The 23,263-nt window shown below is 43.7% G+C and overlaps 1 protein-coding gene across 2 annotated transcripts in view; it reads left to right on the forward strand.

Moving 5' to 3' along the window:
- Nucleotides 1-633: 633 nt before the first annotated feature.
- CLTC (clathrin heavy chain) overlaps nucleotides 634-23,263 on the forward strand; it is a 33,849-nt gene continuing 11,219 nt past the window's right edge. For both annotated transcript variants that reach the window (XM_068415370.1, XM_068415371.1), the window contains exons 1-18: nucleotides 634-895; nucleotides 9,604-9,811; nucleotides 11,954-12,222; nucleotides 12,563-12,724; nucleotides 13,518-13,631; nucleotides 14,025-14,198; nucleotides 15,070-15,267; nucleotides 15,889-16,089; nucleotides 16,680-16,832; nucleotides 17,142-17,264; nucleotides 17,540-17,677; nucleotides 17,804-17,968; nucleotides 18,089-18,269; nucleotides 19,353-19,516; nucleotides 21,221-21,346; nucleotides 21,923-22,065; nucleotides 22,472-22,706; nucleotides 23,053-23,175. In XM_068415370.1, the coding sequence (XP_068271471.1) occupies nucleotides 854-895; nucleotides 9,604-9,811; nucleotides 11,954-12,222; nucleotides 12,563-12,724; nucleotides 13,518-13,631; nucleotides 14,025-14,198; nucleotides 15,070-15,267; nucleotides 15,889-16,089; nucleotides 16,680-16,832; nucleotides 17,142-17,264; nucleotides 17,540-17,677; nucleotides 17,804-17,968; nucleotides 18,089-18,269; nucleotides 19,353-19,516; nucleotides 21,221-21,346; nucleotides 21,923-22,065; nucleotides 22,472-22,706; nucleotides 23,053-23,175 (2,919 nt within the window). In that variant the 5' untranslated portion in view covers nucleotides 634-853. The remainder of the gene's footprint in view (nucleotides 896-9,603; nucleotides 9,812-11,953; nucleotides 12,223-12,562; nucleotides 12,725-13,517; nucleotides 13,632-14,024; nucleotides 14,199-15,069; nucleotides 15,268-15,888; nucleotides 16,090-16,679; nucleotides 16,833-17,141; nucleotides 17,265-17,539; nucleotides 17,678-17,803; nucleotides 17,969-18,088; nucleotides 18,270-19,352; nucleotides 19,517-21,220; nucleotides 21,347-21,922; nucleotides 22,066-22,471; nucleotides 22,707-23,052; nucleotides 23,176-23,263) is intronic.

Consider the following 23,263-nt stretch of genomic DNA (forward strand, 5'->3'; position numbering starts at 1 on the left):
TGGGAAGAGTCCTTTTGGACCATCCCTGGAGTCTCAGGGGTCTGCTGCAGCCTCTGGTGACGTTCAGTGACATCCCGTGATTTTGGTGAAGGAAAAGGGGGAAGGTCGGTACCAGCTTATGGCTCTTCTCTGCTTTACTTTCTCTTTTTAATCAGGATTTATTAGTGTGGAGCAAGGAGAAATACATCCTCTGCCGCCTAAGGCGCGGGGCAGCGCAGGGCAGCAGCACAACGCCCAGGGTGACACCCGGGATGGCTCCTAAAAGGGGGCAGAAGCTGTGGGCAGAACCTGAGGGCGCTGAGCGGGGGGGAACCGCTGCCGTCCCTGCCCGGGGTCCGCGGTCCCCGCGGTGGCGGCCGCTGAGGGGGCGCGCGCCGGGCCCGTCTCCGCGGCAACCGCCCCCCCGAGTCACCTTGCGCGGCCGCGCTGCCCCTGCGCGGGACCCGCCGGGGCGACGAGCGCGGGGCGGAAGTGACGGCGCCGCGCGGCGGTCGCATGATGTGGCAAAAAAAAAAGGCCGGGGAGGGAGGAGTGAGGCGGCGCGAAATAGTCCCTTCCGGTGGCGGGTGCCTCTGCCGCTCCCATTGGTCCGGTGGCGTGCGAGTCACTCCGCTCGCCGGGATCCTTCCGCCCGGCCGGCGCGGTTAAGGCCGGTCCCGGCAGGTGAGGGCAGGCCTCTTCCTGCCGCGGCCGTATCCTTCCGCTGGCGGGGGCAGCTTCCGGATCGCCGCGGCTCTCCCCGCTCGCTGGCCCGTTCCGCCATTGCGGTCCCGCTCCCCCGCGCCGCCCGGACCCCGCCGAGGTGTGACTCCGGTCCGGCCTCGGACTGGAGCCCCAGCCCGCTGCCGCCGCCATGGCCCAGATCCTGCCGATTCGCTTCCAGGAGCACCTCCAGGTGGGCGCGGAGGGGCCGGGGGAGCGGGTGCTGGGGCGGGCGGGCCGCTCCCTCAGGCGGAGGAGCCGCCCGGGGACGGTGCCTGGGTGAGAGGCCCGGGGCTTGTCCGCGGTCCTTCCCTGAGGGCCGTGGGACCGCCCGGGCCCCTCCGGCGGCGGGGTGGCCGCCCTCCCGCGGGCCCTGCCGGCGGCTGGCTCGGGCAGCGCCTTCCCGCCGTGGCCGCCCGCCGCGCCGTCCCGAAGGGCACCTTCCAGCGCGCCCGCTGCTGCCTCCGTGCGGGCCCGGCCGTGAGGGGAAGGGCTGCGGCGCCGCGAGGCTCCCCCGCGGCCTGGGGAGGTGGTGAGGGGCCGAGGTGCGGGCCTCGGCCCGGTCCCCACCTTGCTTTCCCGGCTCTGGGTGGCGGAGTCCCGGTGGTGTAGGCGAGGCTGGCGCCGTGCCCGCGCGAGCACCTGCCGGGCGGTGGGAGGGGAGAGCGCGGCTGGTTCCTCCGGGCTTCCCGGGAGGGTCCGGCCCCTCCGGTGCAGCGCGGGTGGGGAATCCCGCTTCGGCACGGGAGGGGGCGAGGGGGGTACATTAATGAGGTGGCCGAGCTGCCTCTGTGTGTTGCTTAGTTTTTATGTTTTTTTTTAAATGAGGCTAAGACTTCTTGTAACCGTAAGGACACATTAAATCATTTTATTGATGTTCTGACTTGTAATGTCATCTTCTGTGAAGAAAACCCACATATTGCAGTGAAATGTGAACGGTACTGCGGGCTTCCCTGCCGTGCAGCTGTGGCAGTGCAGGCACACGAGTGCCAGGTCAACGCTTTCTGTCTGGTGCCTGCTGGCCTCTGACAGGTTCTAGGTTTGGGCATCGTTAAACCATAACCACACACTAATAGATCATTTCCAAGTGGTGGCCTTTAGTTTCTTTAACACAGCCTTCTAAAGGTGCTAGTAATGAATTCTAAAATCGTTCCACTGCAGGAATGGAAGGTTATGTTCTCAAAGCAGCACACACCTTTAATGTGTCTCGGTGAAGCTGGAGTACAGGGAGGGGTCTGGAAGCGGTGTTGTGCAATGTGAACTTCCTATCTGACGAGTTTGTAGGGCGAAGTACTATGAGCTGTGCTTCTCGTCCTGAGTTGCTGTAGCTGTGATGGTGTTAAGTATGGTTTCACTGCTGGGGCATATTTATTTGAGGAGAACTTGTATAATAAATGTTACATTAACATACCTAGGCAGGGGCTCCTGGGTTCTAGCAACCTGTCTGTAGCCCTGCTTCCCTATGGTGTCAGCATCTGTGTGTGGTTTGTGGTGGATTTGCATGGTTTGTAGTGACTCTTTTCTTACCCCAATGGAAAGAATTTAATTTCTAGACACCTTGTTAAAAGAACAATTGCAAAATACTTATTTTGCTCTGTAAATTACCACTGTCCATGGTGTTACTTTTAGATTTAAAAAATGCTGCCGTGATTGGTTTTTATCTAGCTAGTTAACTTTTGAGCATTGGATAATTTTACTTCAATGTCAGTTTAAAAGCAAGCCAGAACTCATAGCTTAGGTGTAGCCCTGGACTCTTCTTTAGAGAGCAGCACTGACAGGAGAATCTCATGAGTTGGCCAGAGCTTCAGCTCTGAGCAAGTGTTCTCTCCTGGAGTGGCACAGCCTAGAGCCAGGTATGGAGAAGGTTCTGTATACTCAGGTGAAACTCAACCCTCTGGGTAGCCCAGCGCTTAGTGAAGTATTGTGGACATGCATCTATGATGCATTATTTAAGGTGCAAACCTTGCACGTGACCCACTACCAGGTCTCTAATGACATGAGTACTGTTACATAATGGAACCCACCTGCTTCACTCCAGGAGTGCTTTTAGGTTTCTGGCCAGCAAAGACTGATTTATCTGTTTATTTGTATTTTTTTTTAATTTGGATTTTTTCCCCTGTTCCTATTTACTGTAGAGCACTGGCTTAACCAATATCTTTTACAACTGCATATATGAGCTGGTCTTTTGTAAGACTGGGTGTCCAGCCTTCTGAGCCTGCACGCACGTGGCTCTTGCCCATAACGCTTCAGTTTGCTGTACCGACTGAACTTCCTCATTTTATTTCATTGAAAAAATTCAGAGGAAGTTGAATTCTCAGAGTTACTGTTTTTGTGCTGAAACTTCTGACTTGCTGTTGGTGTAAACAGTGAGAGCAGAAACATGGACATTGCTACATTTTTGCTATGCAGAGCTGCTTTAGCATATTCCATGCTGTCCATAGGAGGTCCTCATGGACTCAATAATACAATTTCTTGAACTGTGCCTGACCTACATTGTGTAGGACACTTGTCGTACAGGTGTTGCGCAGTACTAGCAAGTTTGCAGTTGATGCTTAACGAAAGACAAGGTACCTAACTGGAGCCTTGTTCATAAAAAGGCAGGTGATGGGTATGAATGAGAAAGTTCTTGTGAGGCTGTTATTGAAAGCTGCTTTTAATTCATCAGAAGACTGGCAGTCAGCAGTACATGTAGTATGATACTAGTTCTCCATGATCCACTAGTGCAGGTCAGAAGGTGGTCAAGTAATTGTCTGTACAAAGCTTGTCCTGATCTTCAGCTTCACCCCAGCTGCACTCCATATGACACTGCTTCAGGCTCGCTGGCGTTATCTGTTGCTGTCAGCATCTTGGCTAGGTGATGTGGGAGTGAAGAGGTAAAGGCTCCAGAAGCCCTGCACTGTTGTGCTTCTGAGTGTCTTGTCTCTGGGGTACACAGTACAGCACGCATTGAACCTGCAATTTGAGCTGAAGGTCTAGTCTGGACAAGTAAGATGTGGCAAGTAGTTAGCGTGCTAGGGCTAAGTGAATTTTCTGGATATTTACTAAGGGAAGTCTAAAAACAAAATGTGTGGCCAGGCTTCAGGTCTTGTTTGTCTGAGTCCCATCGCACAGCTCTGAAATCTCAGTCGCTGTAAATATGTAGGACGTTATCTGTGTATTGTCTAGTGTAGAGCCTGCCTTGCCACAAAAGAACATCAACAACACGCTGTGGAGAAACCTTTCCCTTGGGAGTTTCCAATGAGAAACTTGATTCCTGTTCTATCAGAACTACTGAACTTGTGTTATGAAACTTCATAGTGCTACTTTTTTTTTTTTAAAAGTAGACATGAGGAAACAGTCCGGTGGGCATGTAGTGGGAGACCAGAGTTCATTATGCCAAATGATTGCAAATCTGGCTACTTATATCCAGGTTTTAGGGAGTCTGTAAGTACTTGAGGGCGAAAGTAAAACACCACTGCTTACTGTGGTAGGTGCATGGAGCTTTTCTTAGATTACAGATTCCTAATGGGTGAGAAGGAACCAGACAATTTAGCAGGTGATGAACTGTGATTGCCATTTAATTTAGCCACACTGCTCTGAAGTGTATAAAAATTGAACTTGGACCAGGCGCACCGCTGTACTGGTGTGACTTAAGGCATTGATACATACTAAAATATATATACTAAATATTGATACATACCTAAATATATTTTTAAAAATTTTAAATTATTCTGCAGACTTGTCTAGGCAGTACAGAGAACTGTCAGCTCATGCTGTGCACTTGATGCTGAGACAGAACTACTCTTTTTAAACTGGGAAAAGGGTTCTTGTGTCTATTGGCTGTTGATGGAGCAAACCTGAATGGTGACTGTGCTGTTCTGGTGTGGTGGTACTTAGATGGCTCTCAAGTCATAGCGAGCTATGCCAAAGAGCTAACTGAATAAAACTGGGTAGCCAAGGCATCATATAATAAAACTTATAAATTTACTGCTTCACTCTAACAACGACAAACAACAAAGTGCTTCCATGTATTGTGCTGGCAGTGAGACAATTTAATATATCCTAAAACACTAAATCTCTGCTATAACGGCATTAGTTGGGAGCAGTTAAGTCTTTTGTTGGTATTTTAAGTCAGGAATTAGAGAGGACTGCTGTGCCTAATGCTGTTTTGGTGGGGTTCTTGCCCTCTGAATTCCTAAAACCAGTGACCTTGGAGTATTCTTGTAGAGGGAAAATCTGTAACAGAGAATGCTGTGAAGAATCGAAGTGACTTGAGGAATGTGTATGTGTGTCAACTAATTGGATAGGAACAATTAGTTAAGCAGTTTATAAGCTATTCCTCTTGGCATGTCCCTCGCAGCAGGTACTGAAGTCGACAGGCCTGCTTGTCTCGGTGACGGTACTCATTAGCACTTTGTACTGGGGCTGTGGTGACTTACCCAAAGGTAAGTAATGGCAGCCAGTGGTTCTGAACTCCAGTTTCAGCAGGTACGGTCTCAGCTGTGGCTTGTAACTGAAATAGTCACACAGTGTGCCTGGGGCTGCTGAGACCGGATGGCTACCTCGGCCTGTTGAGGGTGAGGCAGTAAATAGGAAGGATATAGAAATAGAAGAGCTCTTGAATATTATAGATGTCTCTTATCTGTTGAAAACATAACTTCCTCGCCTGTCACAGACTGTAACTCTTACCTTGCACTGGTAAACATGAATTACTTCGGAGCCATTGGCTGGTTGTGGGACTCCTGTGTGACAGAGCTGCAGTCAGTAGCGCTAATGGGTCAGCACAGAGGTAACTCTTGTGTGACTTAAGTTTGCTTTGCTAAGTTTCGCATGTGGAACTAAATGAGTAGCTGAAGTGTAGCCTGGTGCCTGCCTTGTTCAGTCACAGCCCAGTAAGCAATGGCCTTGCAGTAGAGCTAATGTGACTCACTGCACATCAAGGAGCTCCGTGCTTCTCAAAAGACTGGGAATCTTTCTGTTAACTGACATTTCCCAGCTACGTGATTTCTAGCTGCAAGTAGATAAGGAGTCTCCGGGCAGAGACTAAGCAGCTGCTTGTGGCTACAAGAACAGTGGTTACATCCTGTGGAGTGTGAGAGTCGAGGTGAAATGCGTACTCAGCAGTTCCGCGCCCTTCCTTGTAGGCAAGGAGAAATTATTTGACAGCTAAGCAAACTGTCACAAGAAAGCTAGTGTTCCAGGAAGGGGTCAACAAAGAGGCTTTTGTCAGCAGTTTTACCGTTCAGTTTGATGTCAAACATGCATGTAATATTACAACTTTTCTGGGTAAGTTACCAAGAATGTACTTGAATTATCTTCCAGTGAAAAAAATAATTTTACTAATCAGACTTTCACTTACCATGTTGTAATGATCCAGCTCTCGACGCTGTTCAGATAAATGTCATAGAATTTGATGGTTCAGTACAGCCTGCCATTGACTGAAGAATCCAGTCTCGAGTTAGGCGAGTCCCTCAAGGCGACATCTCTGCTGAGCAGAAGAGTTGCTGCTGTCTCTGGCAACCTGTTTCGTGTTTCCACTGCAATGGAGCAGCTACTTCACAGAACACTTTCTTCTCAACGTGCTTTCAGCAGACTGGTATAACTGAACTTTCCAACAAATATTGGTGTAAAATCACTTGAACTGTAAATGGGCTGTCCAAGCACAGCTACCAAGTTCTGCTTTCATATCTGCTTGAAAGCGAAGGAAGTGGGTTTTTGCAGTAAAACGTAGGAGTATCTTATGATTCCTTCTTTATTCCCCAATCTTTTAAACTTGTTCCTGAATTGGTGAAAGGTAGCAGACCTAAGTGTGCAATATTAAATGTTTGGGCTGTTCCTCTGTGGTAAGAGAAGAAGGGTAGAAAAATCTGCCATAAACCCCTGTACTCTTTTAGTTGTAGTGTAAACTTGGGAGTTTGTGCATAGAAGAGTGTTGAAATTTTCATAATAAAAGCTTCCAGAGAAATCCCTGCTGTCATGTTCCCTAATAGTAATCTTAGTCTCTGTTTGCTTAGCTTTATAAACACTCCTGCCTCACTGACCTGAACTTTAGCCTGTTTGGAGAAGGAAATAACCTGTAGTACAGGGAGCGAGCTATACTCTCAAGAGTTCTGTGCATCAGGTCTGAGTGCAGCCAAGAAAAGTTGCCGTTAGCCTACCTGCTACGCAAAGCGAGTGGCAGCCTTGGCTGGTGATGCTCTTGTGTAACCAAAGGCAGAGATTGTCACGGTTAGAGTCAGCTTCCCGTCTCGGTGCTTGAAGCAGACTTGGTTTGTGAGATTAAAAGATGAAATGTTAGCAGAAAGAGCTTGTGTACGTAAAGACCTCACTAATGGTCATGCCTCCATCAGAAAGCTTCTCCGAGCTTTCTTTGGAGCTCCAGTGCCAATCTAAATCTTTTCAAAGAAATATCTAGCCTTTGAAAATGGTCTTAAGTTCAAAAAGGACCACGTCTTCCACTACTAACTAGGGTTGGATACCTCAGACATGACACCTAGCAGATGGCAGTTTCATTATGATTAAAATATGTCTTTTAATATCTGAGCAACTTTGATTCGGTGGTTACGTCTAGACCTCCCTAAGAGGTCTGCCATCTGCTAGGACTTGCTTCTTCAATTTGTTCTGCTAACAATGTCCATTTGAGTATAGTGCTGTGAGGTACTGCCAGGCGGAGTGCTTGGCACTCTGAAACTACCCTCCTGAATGAGGATATGAACAAGGAAATGAACAAAGAAACTGAGTGCTTGATAAATGATTTTGCAATTGTTAAGCTTGCAGCCCTAGCAAAAGGAAACGCCACGTCCTAGTAAGTCTCTACAGCTCTGCCAGATGAAACTCTTACATCTTCAAACCTTCTCTGCCTGCAGGGGTGTGACCAGGTTGCATATAGCCCTGCCTAGCTGATGTACAAATACCAGAGTCGCCAGCCTAGAGAACACTACCCAAATAAAGGTGTGAAAGGGAGAATCGAACTTAAATCTGAAATCTTCCAAGTGAATCCATGTTGCTGAAGAATGTCTGGTCAGGTTCTGTGATGGTGGACCTCAAACACTGACTTAAATCTGAGTAACAGAGTTCTGACCTGTCCAGGAGGTAGCGTTTGATGTAGCAGCTCTCTCTTGGGAGAGCTGAAAAAACACTTATCTTTCACTTGAAAGTTTCCTGGCTTTGTTGTCAGGTGGGTGGATGCAAAGGGAGCTGCCTTTGAATGAAACAGTGGACTGTATTAGGTTGCAGGAAGTGTAGATCTTCTGCCTTGGAAGAATGGCTTAAGCTAGCTTGATGCCTGGCTTCAAGAATTACATTTAAATTTGTTCTGCTTCTGGTGTTATCTCAAAATCTTTCAAAGTAGTAAAGCTGGGTAGACCTTAATTTACTAGGTCAGTGTTTACTGTCTGTAAACTAATGGTGAAATGAGCCCTTAAACATCCAAGAGCCTAAACACCTTTTTGGTATAGCATTGAGATCTTGTTGTTTGAACCCAACTGAAGATCTTCAAATGGTGAAGAACTCTCCTGAAAGAGCAAGGTAACTTCAATGAAATAGTGTCCTTTAGGACAAAGGACTTAAATGCAGAGTGACTGGAGAACCATATACAAAGGTTGAATCATCTTCTAGAAATTCTCTCCTTCACCAGACCCAAGGAGCTAAAACCCACTTGCTTTTGAGGCTCAGCCTTAAGCTGCACCAACATCTGGTTGTCTTGATTTACTGGGTGATACAGGTCATCCATTGAAGTGCCTTTTGTGAAGCTTGTTCTGTTAACTTGGTGTGCTGTAGCTTAGATGTTACTTGTTCCTCTGTGTGATGTCTGAAAGCCCTGGGGCAAAGGGGAAGTATAGTAAAACACCCACTTTATCAGAAGCTGCAAGTAGGCAGGAATGGAGCAGCTCAGGCGTGGTCATCTCGGAGCTCTTACAGAGCGCAGCTGATAAGAGCTTTGTGTTTTGCTTCAAACTAGTACAATAATACTAAAATGGCTTTGAAGGTCTAGTCCTTCTTGGGAGACCTTGGGCTTGAAGTTCAAACAGTCTCCCAGAAACAAAAATATCTGAAGTATTAGAAGTGATAATTCCTCTAACGGTAGAAAACTGGTCTTGAGTTTTTAAGGTGTATCCACCAACAAGCTGGGTATCTGTGAGGTGAACTAATCATTCTGCATTTCCACTGTTAAAAATGGAATAAACTTTGTTTCACTACTGACATCCTAATACACTAGTCTGCAAACGCAGTGAAGTGGTATTAACTGAACTGTGTTTTGTTGCAAACTGTACCAGAAACATAATTTAAAGGTGTGCATTTAAAGGTTTACAGAAGCAGACTGTGGCTCAGCAGAAAAGGAGGTGGTTTATTGATATCTTCCGTGTTAAGTACGGCTGTGGATGAGCTATTTCTGACTTCAATAGCGTCCATCTCATACATGTTAGCTCTATCTCCTGGGTGATACACAGCCTTGCGGCTAGACAGGGCTAGGCTAATTGCTAGACAGGTAGCTTTTTTTAACTCGGCAAGGATAAAGATAAAGCTCAGATGCCTCACGTGTGATGTTAAGCTTGAAACCGTGATAGCTGCCAAGCTGAACGGGATGAGTTGGGGCTCTGGAAGCAAGGCTGGCGGGAGCGAGCACTGAAGCTGTGACTCTAGCACAGCTGCCAGGAGCAGGCACGTTCAATATGCCTTAAACCATATGAGGGGTTTGCAGAACAGTAGATTGTAACTGGACCTTGAAGAGACAAGGTACCAAGCACTTGAATGCTGCAGGGCTTCTTCAGGAAGCCTGCTGGGCTTAATTGAGGGTGGGCAAGAATTTGTGTGCCACGCCGATTTTGGGTAGCGTGGTTGTATTGTCACAAAAATATACATGAAGCCTAGTATCTGTCTACAGAGGTAGTAACTTAATGCTAAACCTTTTTTCTCTTCCAGCTCCAAAATCTGGGCATCAACCCAGCAAACATCGGGTTCAGCACTCTGACAATGGAGTCTGACAAGTTTATCTGCATAAGAGAGAAAGTAGGAGAACAGGCTCAAGTGGTGATCATCGACATGAATGACCCCAGCAACCCTATTCGAAGACCAATTTCAGCTGACAGTGCTATCATGAACCCTGCCAGTAAAGTCATTGCATTAAAAGGTATGGAAGTCCTGATAAAGAAATGTTTGAAGTGGATGGAAAGCTTTCTAGTTTATGATTGACTTAAGTCTCAGGCAACTTATATGGGAAGATCCCTTACCAATTTTCCACACCTTAATGGGAACTTAAGTTTAATGCATTTTCAGTTCTTCTGAAGGTGGCTGGGCAGTAAGTTTCAGTTGAGGCTTCCTGCTATTTGCTGATCATTAGGATGAGTTCTTTGCTTCAGTCAGAATGCTTACAGCTTCTGGGCGGGGAGAGCTGGAAGGGAAGTCTAGGCTTTAAGATACTTCTGGAGTCTCTACTCTGGAATCATGTTAGAGGGAAGCGAGACCTGATCTCCTAAGCGTATAAGGTCTATTAACTAAGCCTCTTTGCAGAGAGGAAAGGGAAGGCTGAGGAGGAGGGGAAATATTCCTGCAGGCCTTAGTCTGGCCTTGCTGGAAGAGGCTGGTGCACCAATTTGTGCATATTTATTATATCAGTCAGTGATAAGAAAAGTAAAACTATGCAGAGAAGACTTGTGTAGGGAATAAAGCACAAGGTCAGCTAACTTGGTATCTCTGGTGATACAGAGAACAAGCATTCCTCTGGAGTCTCCAGAAATGTCAATCTCTTTCCCCAAGAGGCCCAAGAAGCTCAAATACTGTAACTCTAGAAATGCATATATTGCTAATGGAAAGATGTATATGTATTCAGTGTTATGTAAGTTTGACTTTAATACTGTGCTCCTGTTTTGTCACAACTTTAATGCTTTCTTGTGTGTGCAGATGGTGAGTTATGTCCATTGACTGTACTAGTTCCTGTCCTGTCTTATGAAAAGAGAAAGCAGAATCAAATGGCTCAGATCTGTGGTACACATGGCTGAACAGTGGTGTTAAGCAACTGAAAGCCTAAAATTCAGATGTTTTTCATGCTTTCCCAAACAAGGGAATCCTTAAGATCCAGAAAATTAATCCAGTCAAGAACTTGAAGTATACTTAAACTGTTAAGATCTTGATATTAAGCTTTTTATAAACAGGACTGACCCTTTTCACTTAAGTCTAGATTTTACCTCTTAATATGCCTTGCATAGCATGTAGAATACATGTTACCTGAATGTAATCTTCCTTGACTCTAAAGCTCTAGCTGCGCTAGATAAGGAAATAAACTGCTAGCCTGTAGCCTGAGTAACACTCTATTAGACAGTCTTCTCCAAGCTCTGGAGAAACTCCTGACTCTGCATCTTGTCAGTAGCTGAACTAATGGTGGCTTCTAACTAAACTAATCCTTGGTGAGTGGAGGCACTTGCCCATATGGCATTGTGACTTTATCAAGCTAAGTTACAGGTAGTAACTGTGGCAGATACTCTGACCTGCACCTAGTTGCACATGATCTTTAATATTCCTGTTGGGCTATGTTAGCATGTGCTTAAATAGCTGTATCCTAAAAGTAGTAGTTGGTCAGAATCTTCCTTCTTAATAGAAAGAAATAATTTCTTATATGCCACTGAATTGTAAAAACTGGTAGAAGTGACTGCAGGTAGCTGTTCAGGATGTATATATGCACCATTCTGTGTAACTCAGAGAACTTTTCCTTTTACCTTCTAGAGCTTCTGTTGGTCACTAGATTCCTTTCCTTGCGCAGTTTCTGTTAGTCTGGTTTGCAGCCAGTAGCTCTGTGTATCCCATTAGTGCAACCTAAGGGTTTTGGTTAATGAGTCTGAGTTACAAGAAGCCCTCTGCCAACTTGACCATTCTATGTTGTGCTTTTTTTATACTTAAAACAGATGTGGACATAGTTTTTAATGGCACTGGCATAGCTCTCCTCACAACTTTCAAGAGACTCAGCATTATTGTAACCTAATTTTGATGTACGTGAAGTATCATGTAACGTTCATGTAGCCAAAGCTGTTGTCTCCTGCCAAGTTGTTTTCCACATCTGTTTGATTGCTCAGTAGTGGCAAATTGGTAAAATTAGCCCTGGGGGTGTGGTCTGGTTAAAAGTAATAGCTGATCACTGAAGATACTGCTAGTATATAAAAGTGTTTTATTAAAAGAAGTTATGAGGATTTAATGTCATAGTGCAGCTCTTCTACTTTTAACCAGTGCTTGAAGTAACAAGTGAAAACTGCAACCTGGCTAACAATGTTGTGTTTTCTAGCTGGGAAAACGCTTCAAATATTTAACATTGAAATGAAGAGCAAAATGAAGGCTCATACAATGACAGATGATGTCACCTTCTGGAAGTGGATCTCTCTGAATACTGTTGCCCTTGTAACGGATAATGCAGTCTACCATTGGAGTATGGAGGGGGAGTCCCAGCCTGTGAAAATGTTTGATCGCCATTCTAGTCTTGCTGGCTGCCAGATCATCAACTACCGCACTGATGCTAAGCAGAAATGGCTACTCCTGACTGGCATATCTGCACAGGTACCTCACTGCTCGGGAGGCCTGCCGTGGAAGGCTCACAGCTTGTCTTGTTTCCTCTTCTGTAGGAGCAGGACTGATATGTTTGTTTTCTTTCCTAAAACATTGTTGGGAATGTAAATGCTTGTCTTGATCTTCAACTAACAAACTTAAGTGTAACTGAAAATATTACAGTAATGGTATGAACACTAGTACAAGGTTAAGAGTCTTAAGTGATGCCTTTGTAAGAGAAAGCATGGTGTGGTAGTTCAGCTTGATATGGCAACGTATTTACCAACACTAACTTAAATGAAATTACTGTCCGAGTGCCTGTTGTTCCTGACTCTTGTTCTGTCTTGTCTAGCAAAATCGTGTTGTGGGAGCAATGCAGCTATATTCTGTAGATAGAAAAGTGTCACAACCAATTGAGGGACATGCAGCTAGCTTTGCGCAGTTCAAGATGGAAGGGAATGCTGAAGAATCCACTCTCTTCTGTTTTGCAGTAAGAGGGCAAGCTGGGGGTAAGGTAAGACTTGGTTCTGAATATGTGGTAATCTTTAATGTCTCACTGTGGTTATCTCCATCCAGGAAAACAAATGGTTTAATGCACAAAGTTACCTTTAGGAAAAAAGTTAAGGACTATGTGTCAGTCTGGATGCTCTATATCTAATATATATGAAAAATGGTGCATACAGAGCTTCACAGCAGGGACTGCCTGATGCAGCAGGAGTCTGTGAGGCGGCATGTCATGACCAGCCTAATTAGCTGCTTGGAACACATGGCTCTCAGCTTCACAGGCTAAGCTTAAGGGAAAAGCTGTTGTAATCTTTCTTTTAGGCTGATCCCCAGTATCAGGCTTAACTTATTTCCAAATTATTGGATGAAAAAAAATTAAACACTAGTGTTACAAGGCTAACTAGTGGTCTAATACTAACACTGGAATTATGTGAGCTACTATGACAGCTAAAACAAAGTAAAACCAAAGCTAGATTTAGAGAAATGTGTTCAGAACTGTCTCTGTAGAATGTTAACCAAGCTGAAAGAGTGCGTATAAGGTGACCTAACTGAATCCTTAAACTTCTAAGTAGCTAGGGGTAAGTAAAGATCGTGCTTAACTGTTTCCCCTCATCTATGGTACATGAATATATTATGCCACAGCTTTAGCCAGTGAAAATATTTAGGAAGACTGACTTAGTTTATCTTTGCGTAAGTCTGGGATTAAGGCTCAGCAGCAAAAGATTGCCGTATCTTCGTTGTTGGATATATTGTTACATAAATTAAATACAAGAACTAACAGACTAATCTTATCTATTGCACAGTTGCATATCATTGAAGTTGGCACACCACCTACTGGGAATCAGCCATTTCCAAAGAAAGCAGTGGATGTCTTCTTTCCTCCTGAAGCACAGAATGACTTTCCTGTTGCCATGCAGGTATGTCAGCTGCAAACAAGAGCACAAGAACAGGTCTGTAGCTTCTCCTGGTGGATGTGACACTGTAACGGGGCACTGAAAGCCAGGTGGTCAACACTGACCTGAGGCTTGGCACTAAACTGGTGTGATTTCTGCTCCTGCTTCAGCAGTGTTAAAGTAAAGGTAGAGCCTGAAGCAGCATTCAAAGACAGCATGTTCTTGTTTATGGAAGAAATATTGATATATTTTTAACTGTCTTTCAAGCTCTTAAAAGATCATTATACTGTGATAGTGCTGAAGTATTAAGCAAAAATATAACAGCACTTCTAGTTGTCCTGAAATGGCACAGCTGTCTGCTGATTCTTACTTATTTTATCCAATACCAAATGTGATTAATCTATTCCTGTTTTGCAGATCAGTGACAAGCATGATGTGGTGTTTCTCATAACAAAATATGGCTATATCCACTTGTATGACCTGGAAACTGGCACCTGTATCTACATGAACAGAATCAGTGGAGAGACCATATTTGTTACTGCACAGCATGAAGCAACAGCTGGAATTATTGGAGTAAACAGAAAGGGACAAGTAAGGAAGCTTGGCCTGGAAACCACTTGCTTAGCTAATCCCACTGGCCCTTAATGATACACTGTAGTGTTCATATGAATGTCTAAAAGTTTCCAGAAATTAATAAGACAGAATAATAGAATGAGGAATATGGTGGTATCAGGTAGTCGAACAGGAATGCAGCTTGTCTGACTTCTAGTTTCTTCTACAGCTCAGATCCTGGTTGCATAATTTTAGGGGTTTTGTAATGGCAGTCAGTGGATCTAAACACCGTCCTACTGTTGAGGATGGAGCTAGAATATACCTCTCTTTTTGGGGGTAGATTGTATCCTCTTGCAGAGTATGTGCTAATGGAAGCCTTAAATATGTTAGCTTTGAACTCTGTTCAGAACATTGGATGTCCAACAGTGTTCTGTGCCCCAGAGAAGATTTGCTACTGTACCTCCATACGCATCTAACTTTACTAGTTTAAACCAATTTACTAACGTTGTACAGCTATTCCTCTAGACTGAATTGGTTTTAAATGTTGTTGCTTGTTGAGCATGGGTAATACAGAGCATATTTACTCCTAGTTTATCCTCTAGGATTGGTTACTTAAGACACTGAGTATAGGTTACAGAAAGACAGTACTTGTATCCCTGTATTTCTGACCTCTGTAAATACCTCAGTTTAAACTGGCCGTTAATCATCTGCCTTGATGCAGTAATTGGATGGTAGAGATTCTTTCTAACTGGAGGTCTGTTTCTTAAGTAAAATGGCAAGACTCTGCAGTTATCAAGGGATGACAAAGCTTTCCATGTACGCCATAGCTTTCCTTTTAGAGCTTAGCTTAGCCCTTGGCTCACTTCTTATATTTGGACTAACTGGAAGTTTTCCTTAATGATTTTTTCAGGTGCTCTCAGTGTGTGTGGAAGAAGAGAATATTATTCCTTATATCACAAACGTGCTGCAGAATCCTGACCTAGCTTTACGAATGGCTGTCCGCAACAACCTGGCAGGTGCTGAGGAGCTCTTTGCCAGGAAATTCAATGCACTGTTTGCACAAGGGAACTATTCGGAGGCAGCAAAAGTGGCAGCTAATGCCCCCAAGGTAATAGACTGATATTCAGAACAGTACTGCACTCTACTGGCTTAAGCTTCTTGCTTCAGGAGAGCTCATTGAATTTCATAAGTGGCAAGGCCAGAATCTTGTTACTGCTCCTGTCCTAATGTAGTGCTTAACATAGCTGTGAAGAACCCGTACACAGTGTGCTGAGAGTACTGATTCTATGTTGCTGCTGTAAAGCTTGTATGAAGCCCACAGAGGGCGAGAGGAGCAAATGGTAAAGTAATGGCTATGACGCTCAATGTTTCTGATGCTTATCTTTACTTCTCCAATGATTAAAAAAGTCTCTGTGAAAAGACAGCCTCTGGCTGAGGCTGCACCTGGAAACAGGACGAAAAGGACAGACTAAGAGCAAAGATCATACTAAATTCAGATGAGAGGAACTTGCTTGCAAGGACAAGGGTGTCTTAATTCTGTAGGACACTCCTCTGTACTTAAATCTGCAATGTGTGTGCTGATGTTCAGCTGTACTGCTTTTGACTTATTCTGGGCTGGTGAAACATAATGTCACTGCAGCAAGCATTTCTAACTTCAGCTTTCTGGAGGAACTCTTGCCAAGCCACAATAGCAGAACAGAAACCTAAAGTGCATCTCTATTTCTGGCAGGGAATCCTGCGTACTCCAGACACCATACGCCGGTTCCAGAGTGTTCCAGCTCAGCCAGGACAGACTTCCCCTTTACTCCAATACTTCGGCATTCTGCTTGACCAAGGGCAGCTGAACAAGTACGAGTCGCTGGAACTCTGCCGACCAGTGCTTCAGCAGGGACGCAAACAGCTCCTGGAAAAATGGTTAAAAGAAGATAAGGTAAATTTGGGATAGATACTTTTATAACCCTGGAGGAGGAGGGACATAACTGCTTGACAGCCTCCCCTCACTCAGGAAAACTCAACTGGGCAACTCATCAATGCACTAGTGTGATCAAACAGTTGAGCAGTAGGTGTTTGCTCTACCTGTGACGATGACCCATATTACTGCAAGAGAATTGATCAAATACTCTAGGAGCTTCACTCCTTCTACTTAAAGTTACAGCAGAGTGAACTCAGCATGGAAAGCTTCTGAGCTGCTCCTATTCTTTCCCAAACCACTTCAGGCTTCCTTGGATACTGACTTGCATATACTTTGAGCTGCGTTGCATTCCTGTAAATAGCTGAAGAAACATGCTGATACATTGTATCTACAAATGCATTTTTGGCTACTGTAAAGCAGCGTAAGGACCAGAGCCCACTAGATCACTGCTGGAAGAGAGTTAGGTAATGCTATCAAGCTGGGCCTTACATCTTTTTTTTTTTTCTTTTAAGAGAAGTCCAAAAGGAAGACAAATGAGGAAGAAGGTAGTAATGCATTTCAGCATGGCACTGTCAGGGTGGAGTGACTGTGTTTATATCTTTGAACAGCTGGAGTGCTCAGAGGAGCTGGGAGACCTTGTGAAATCTGTAGATCCTACGCTAGCACTTAGTGTCTACCTGAGAGCCAACGTTCCAAACAAAGTCATCCAGTGTTTTGCTGAAACAGGACAAGTCCAGAAGATTGTTTTGTATGCTAAGAAGGTGAGAGGAAATTAAATTGCCGTATCTGTCCTGTATTTACAAATAACTAGTGTATGTTCCAAAGGAGGTAAAAGTAATTGTGTGGGAATCTGAGAGCCTGTGTAGTAGCTGCTTTGGCCTAAGATTTTTGTTATGAATAATTACTGCTAGACTTCATACATATATCTTCTCATACTTACCAATGTAGACTTTTCCAAATGAGGAAATCCTGACTGGGTTGTGTAAGCTACTGATAGTAGCTTTTACTGAGCTCTGAATTTCACAAGGCATGTGCTCTTGCTGAGTTACTACTTTTCATTATCTCTTCAGGTTGGATATACTCCAGACTGGATTTTTTTGCTGAGGAATGTAATGAGAATCAGCCCTGATCAAGGACAGCAGTTTGCACAAATGCTTGTTCAAGATGAAGAGCCTCTTGCAGACATAACACAAGTAAATAATTTTATTGCTATGAAATGTTAACTTCAAGGCCTTAAATTGGTAAGAGGAGCCATACTCTTACCATTAGAGAAAGATTTTTTTGAACTACGAGTTTGGATTTACCTTACTGATACAATGCTGTTTCTTGTGTAGCTTTAAGAACGCTAAATGACAGCTTAGTGCAGTGCAAGAATAAACAGTTTAGCTTTGGAAGCTGCACTTGATGTTACTTTGTTTAAATGTGCTTTCAGTTTCTAATCAAAAGGCTAAATTTTTTTTTTCTGCAGATTGTGGATGTCTTTATGGAATATAATTTAATTCAGCAATGTACAGCGTTCTTGCTGGATGCGCTGAAGAATAATCGTCCCTCAGAAGGTCCTCTGCAAACACGTTTACTTGAGATGAACCTCATGCATGCACCTCAGGTATGCTTTCGGAATTGTATTCGATCAAGATTGTCTGTAGCTAGACTAGCTACTGCATTGTGGTCCATGTCAAATGCTAGTGATAGTGTTTAGGAACTAAATGAAACTTTTCAATATTCCTTCTAGGTTGCAGATGCTATCCTGGGAAACCAAATGTTTACTCATTATGACCGGGCTCACATAGCTCAGCTGTGTGAGAAAGCTGGCTTGCTACAGAGAGCACTTGAACACTTCACAGACCTGTATGACATCAAGCGTGCGGTAGTTCACACTCATCTTCTCAATCCTGAGGTATGAGATCAAATATCCTGAATCTAGCAAAAGCCAGGCAATTAATAATTGCTTTCAACATTTGGCTTCAGAGTGTAGAGTGTTCTGCTTGGGTCTAAAATGGCTTCTGTGTCTTTGCAGTGGTTAGTGAATTATTTTGGTTCCTTATCGGTGGAAGACTCTCTGGAGTGTCTGCGTGCTATGTTGTCTGCTAACATTCGTCAGAACCTGCAGATCTGTGTCCAGGTAGCTTCAAAATACCATGAACAACTGTCAACACAGTCACTTATTGAGCTGTTTGAGTCTTTCAAAAGCTTTGAAGGTAAGTTCATGCTCTTGTCTCTAGCAAAAGGCGCTAGTGCTCGCCTCATCATACATTGTCCATGAAGGACTGTCTATCTGCTGAAATCTAGAAAGCCATATTAAGCTTAAGTACCTAGGCCTCAAAGCTGTCTTGAAACCTGACCTAAACCTTAAAGTTCCCCTGTTAAAGGGGGCACCAACATCCAGTGTTGCATGTTTCGGTTTTCTGAAATGTTACCAAAATGCTTGGAGCTGTAGCCAACCTAAAAAGTTGACTGAAGAAGCTGCTGGCCTTCTTCCTTTGTCTAAAATGCTCATCTTAACTTTGTGTAGCCTTTGGGCTTTTGTACTTCTCAACAAGACTTAACTGTGTGTAGTCTAGTCAGCACGGTGGTATGTCAGTGGTCAAATCTCTGCAGATGCGTGGCTGAACAGCATCTTGCTAAGCTTTAAAGAAAACCGCCTGCAAGACTGAGAACAGCATGATCTTGGACTCTTGGAATTTGGAGAATGGTTGGTGGAATAAGATGCTATTGTAGACAGGTTTCTTGCATAGGCAACCTGTGTGTATTTTTCAAAAAAAACCCCATGAATTTTGACTGAGTGACTTGGCAGTCACTTGTCTAAAGTAGTCAAGTATTATGGCATCAGCTTTAAGTGAACTTTAGCTGTGGGTCATGGCAAGCAGCTTTTGCTCTGTGTGCTTGTTTTAGTGAAAGGTATGATAGCTTATGGGCACAACTAGTTTATTTTCTAAACTCTTCCTTGCCTTCTGTCTAGGGAGTGTGTGGAAGGCACATGCTGGATGCTTGAACAAAGCTGACCTATGGCAATTGATGATGATACCTCAGTATTTATCGAAGTTGCGTATAACACACTAGTCTGTGTAATACATGGGGAACAACAGGCTCAACTCAGCTAGGACGATCTGATCTTTGTAAAACAATTACAATGCTTGAATCTTTTTTTCAGTTCTTTGTAAATTTCTACAGTAGTTAGATGCAAATTTTCATGTAATTGTAACTTGGAAGGCTTGCTTAAAAGCTAATTTGATCCAACTCAAGTGCTTTAGTAGAATAATGCATTGACTGTTTCCCTCGAGGTTTGTTTTATTTCCTGGGCTCTATTGTAAACTTCAGCCAGGACCCAGATGTGCACTTCAAGTATATTCAAGCTGCATGCAAGACTGGACAAATTAAAGAAGTGGAAAGAATCTGCAGAGAAAGTAACTGCTATGATCCAGAACGTGTTAAAAACTTCCTCAAGGTAATGTTTGGGTAGCACTGGACTGTCTTGACCTGTTTGGGGTTCTGATAAAACATGTTGTGTGTCACCAGTGAAGTGAGGCAGCTCTGTGAATATACAGATGAGTCTTAACCCTTGCACTTAAGGATCCATCTGTCCTCTTAAACCAGAGGTACCTAACGTGTTGGTAGTACCTCCTAATAGAGCCTGAGCCTGGAACAGTATCTAAAAAATGGAGAATCTTGTTAGATCAGTTCCTCACTGCTCTTAGTAAGGTTAACCTGGCTTAAACTCTTAAACTGTAATAATAGCACCAGCTCTTGAGAACTCGTTACAGACATCTGCTATAAAGTAGGAAATGGGTAACTTGAAGGTTGAGAACAACCATAATGCCAAATGAGTTCATAACTTAATGCTTACTTACAGTAATCAGCTTCAGCTGAGCAACTACAGAAACAAATGAATAGTGTCAATTAATTCCATAAATGTTTTTAGAGTTCAGGGTTGATCTGTCCCCCTCATCTTGTACACTTACTGAAACTTCAGCCAGGTGACCTGCAGTTCAGCTCTGCTAGGATATGCTGGTCAGTGTAAACACATGCTGACAGGTATAGCTAGGAGTTGGAGCATTACTGAAACATTTCTGAAGCGTGGAAAAAGGTGGTGTGCTCAAAGTTTAGATTCTGTAGCCTGTTGTTAGTGCTGAGCTTATTGACAAATGTAACACTGCTAGAAATACCTGAGAAACAGCGTGGGAGGGGAAAACTTTATCTGGGAACATTTCCTGCCTTCATGTTTGTTGGTTACATAGCATAGCCTTAGATTTTGCTGATCATATCTGAAGATGGCAAAACTCTTCAAATGAGAATTGTATAAAAATAACCTGGTGTCACCAAGGTGTAAGGTATGTAAATTGATCAAGCCACCTAAGATAAGTTATCAAGCTGTCAAATTCCTGATGAAAGCTATTGTTTTTTGTGCTGTTCCATGTCTGGAATGTGCAGGACATGTACCAGGTAAATCTCCCAGTACAGGCCTCCCTGTGTAAAGTCCTTAAGTGTAATTTATATGTAGGATTATATTCTGGGATGTGCATGTTTGAATAAGTGATCCGAAATATGCATCCGGAATACTGTCTGCCACATAGACTAAGCTTCTGTACTGTCACCATTGTAATCTTATGCTGAAAGTTGGAATGCTTTTAGATAACTAATCTCATTAGCAATTTAAGTAGTACAGCTACTAGCTTGATTCTTAATGTTGTCTAAATCCATAGTTAGAAGGTATCACAAGACACATGGCACTTGAAGTCAATTCTCTATATAAGTCTTACATTATGATCCACAACTTAATCTAGTCTTGGTTAAATTCCTTTTAAAATCCCAGAGTGCTAATCCTGCACACCAAACACCAGTGGCAACTAAAAATGCTGTCTATAGCTTAGGCTTGTTATAGTTGTACTGTGTTGTAAAACTTTGTAGACTCTGCCATGCAAAGGAGCAGGGTTAAACTTCAGAAAGCTTCTTGCTGTAGGCCCTGAAGTGGGTGCGAGTACTCTTACTTGCTACCTATTGCAAACAATTAGTTCAGCGATAAGCTGTCATTATTTGGTTGACTGTTGAATTTTGGCTTTCCAAATTCAGCTATTTTAACAGTTTAAGTGACTATATTCATCTGCCTAAGCCTGAGAACAAAACCAAATAACTGAAGCTCTTCTCTTTGTAGGAAGCTAAACTCACTGACCAGTTACCGCTCATCATTGTGTGTGATCGCTTTGACTTCGTCCACGACTTGGTGCTGTACTTGTATAGAAATAATCTCCAAAAATATATTGAGATTTACGTACAGAAGGTAAGTTACAATTTGTCACTTGGCTTTAATGAGTCAAACTGATAAATCTTTCTAGCATTATGTGCAGCTATAGGCATGATGTTTGCAAGTATTCTGCAACGAGCCTCATACTCGTGGCTGACATTTAAGTACCTGTTAGTGCCCTTGGGAAGTTAGCCCTTATGTGATTCAGATCTCTCATTCATTCTTCACTCAAACTGAGCAGTAACCCCTGCTAATGTGCTGCTTGAAGGAGGAAGCCTTGGTAGAATAGTTTTGGAGTTCTTAAGGTAATTTTAACTTCTAGCATTTTAGAGGGGGGCAGTTGTCCTTTATACTTTCTGCAGGGACAAATTGGCTTCCTCAGGAGCTCTTCCTATGGGGACTGAGCATTAGTGAGCCACTGAACTGTGGTGTGAACCCCTGCTGACTGAAGAATTGACTTTCAAGCTTGTCTAGAACCTCAGGAAGCTGGGAGTAAAGGCGAGAAGATGAGGTCAATCTTAACAAGTAGCCTTCGTGTGTACTTCTAGGGATAAGTATTAACTGCCTATACTGCATGACAACACATTGACTTCTTTAAATGATCCTGTTTAGGTGAACCCAAGCCGTCTGCCTGTTGTTATTGGGGGACTGCTTGATGTGGATTGTTCTGAAGATGTGATAAAGAACCTTATCCTTGTAGTGAGAGGTCAATTTTCGACTGATGAGCTTGTTGCAGAGGTTGAGAAAAGAAACAGGTACTAAACATCTACAAGTCTCTTAACACTGCCAGACTGGTAATGGTTATATTGCTCATCCCTCAATGCATGTCCTCATTACACAGCTAAAGCTGGTACTGACATAACAAGGAGCTGCCATTGGGTAAGCAAGCAGCAAAAGTCTGCTTTATTTCTTGGCTGATGTAGGGATGTCCCTTACGCAGCCTTCAGATAATGAGTCTTTGGCATGTGCTGTTCTTCATAGTGTCAGAAAGTTATACCATTATAATAATGAACCAGAACACAGGTCAAAATGGGGCACTCTGACTCTAATTTAGTTACTGACTATCCTGCACTGAAGCTGACTTCTATAGTGAAGAAACTGTGCCAGTAGATACTTGCATATTCACTCAACCTCTCTAATGTGAAAACCACTTCCTTCTAGGCTGAAACTGCTTCTGCCCTGGCTGGAAGCAAGAATTCACGAGGGTTGTGAGGAGCCTGCAACTCACAATGCACTGGCCAAAATATACATTGATAGCAACAACAACCCAGAAAGATTCCTGCGTGAGAATCCTTATTATGATAGTCGCGTTGTTGGCAAGTACTGTGAGAAGAGGGACCCTCACCTGGCCTGTGTGGCTTATGAGCGTGGACAGTGCGATTTGGAACTTATTAATGTATGTATGCCAAGGCAGCTGACTCATGGGTTAAGTTCTAACCTGAGTATTATGCGATAAATATTCAGGTTTATGACTGACAAAAGCATTTATTTCCTAAAAGCATTAAGCTAGGAACTGCTCGCTTGTAATAGACTAGGTAGCTATTTAATCTCCCCCTGCAACTTGATGAGAAATGGGAGACTCCCCTGGACATCCTAGAATGGGAGACTAATGGAAATAGCAAAGCCTGAGATTTCTAGTCTGCATCTCAGGCAGGCTTATTTGACATTGCAATGCAATTAGCTCACCCACTGTAGGCTCAATAGCTGTGACTTCACTCTGAATAAACTTTGCCTTTCACTAGGTGTGCAATGAGAACTCCCTCTTCAAAAGCCTTTCCCGCTACTTAGTTCGCCGTAAAGACCCTGAACTGTGGGCCAGCGTGCTACTGGAAAGCAACCCTTACAGAAGACCACTAATTGACCAGGTATAACTGACAACAGATTAAAAGCCTTTACTATCCTAATTTGACTTGCTAGTACCTGACTTAACTGATTTATTTGTCAATGGCTTGA

The sequence above is a fragment of the Nyctibius grandis genome, chromosome 18 (genome assembly GCF_013368605.1).
Source record: "Nyctibius grandis isolate bNycGra1 chromosome 18, bNycGra1.pri, whole genome shotgun sequence".
Classification (NCBI taxonomy): Eukaryota; Metazoa; Chordata; class Aves; order Nyctibiiformes; family Nyctibiidae; genus Nyctibius; species Nyctibius grandis.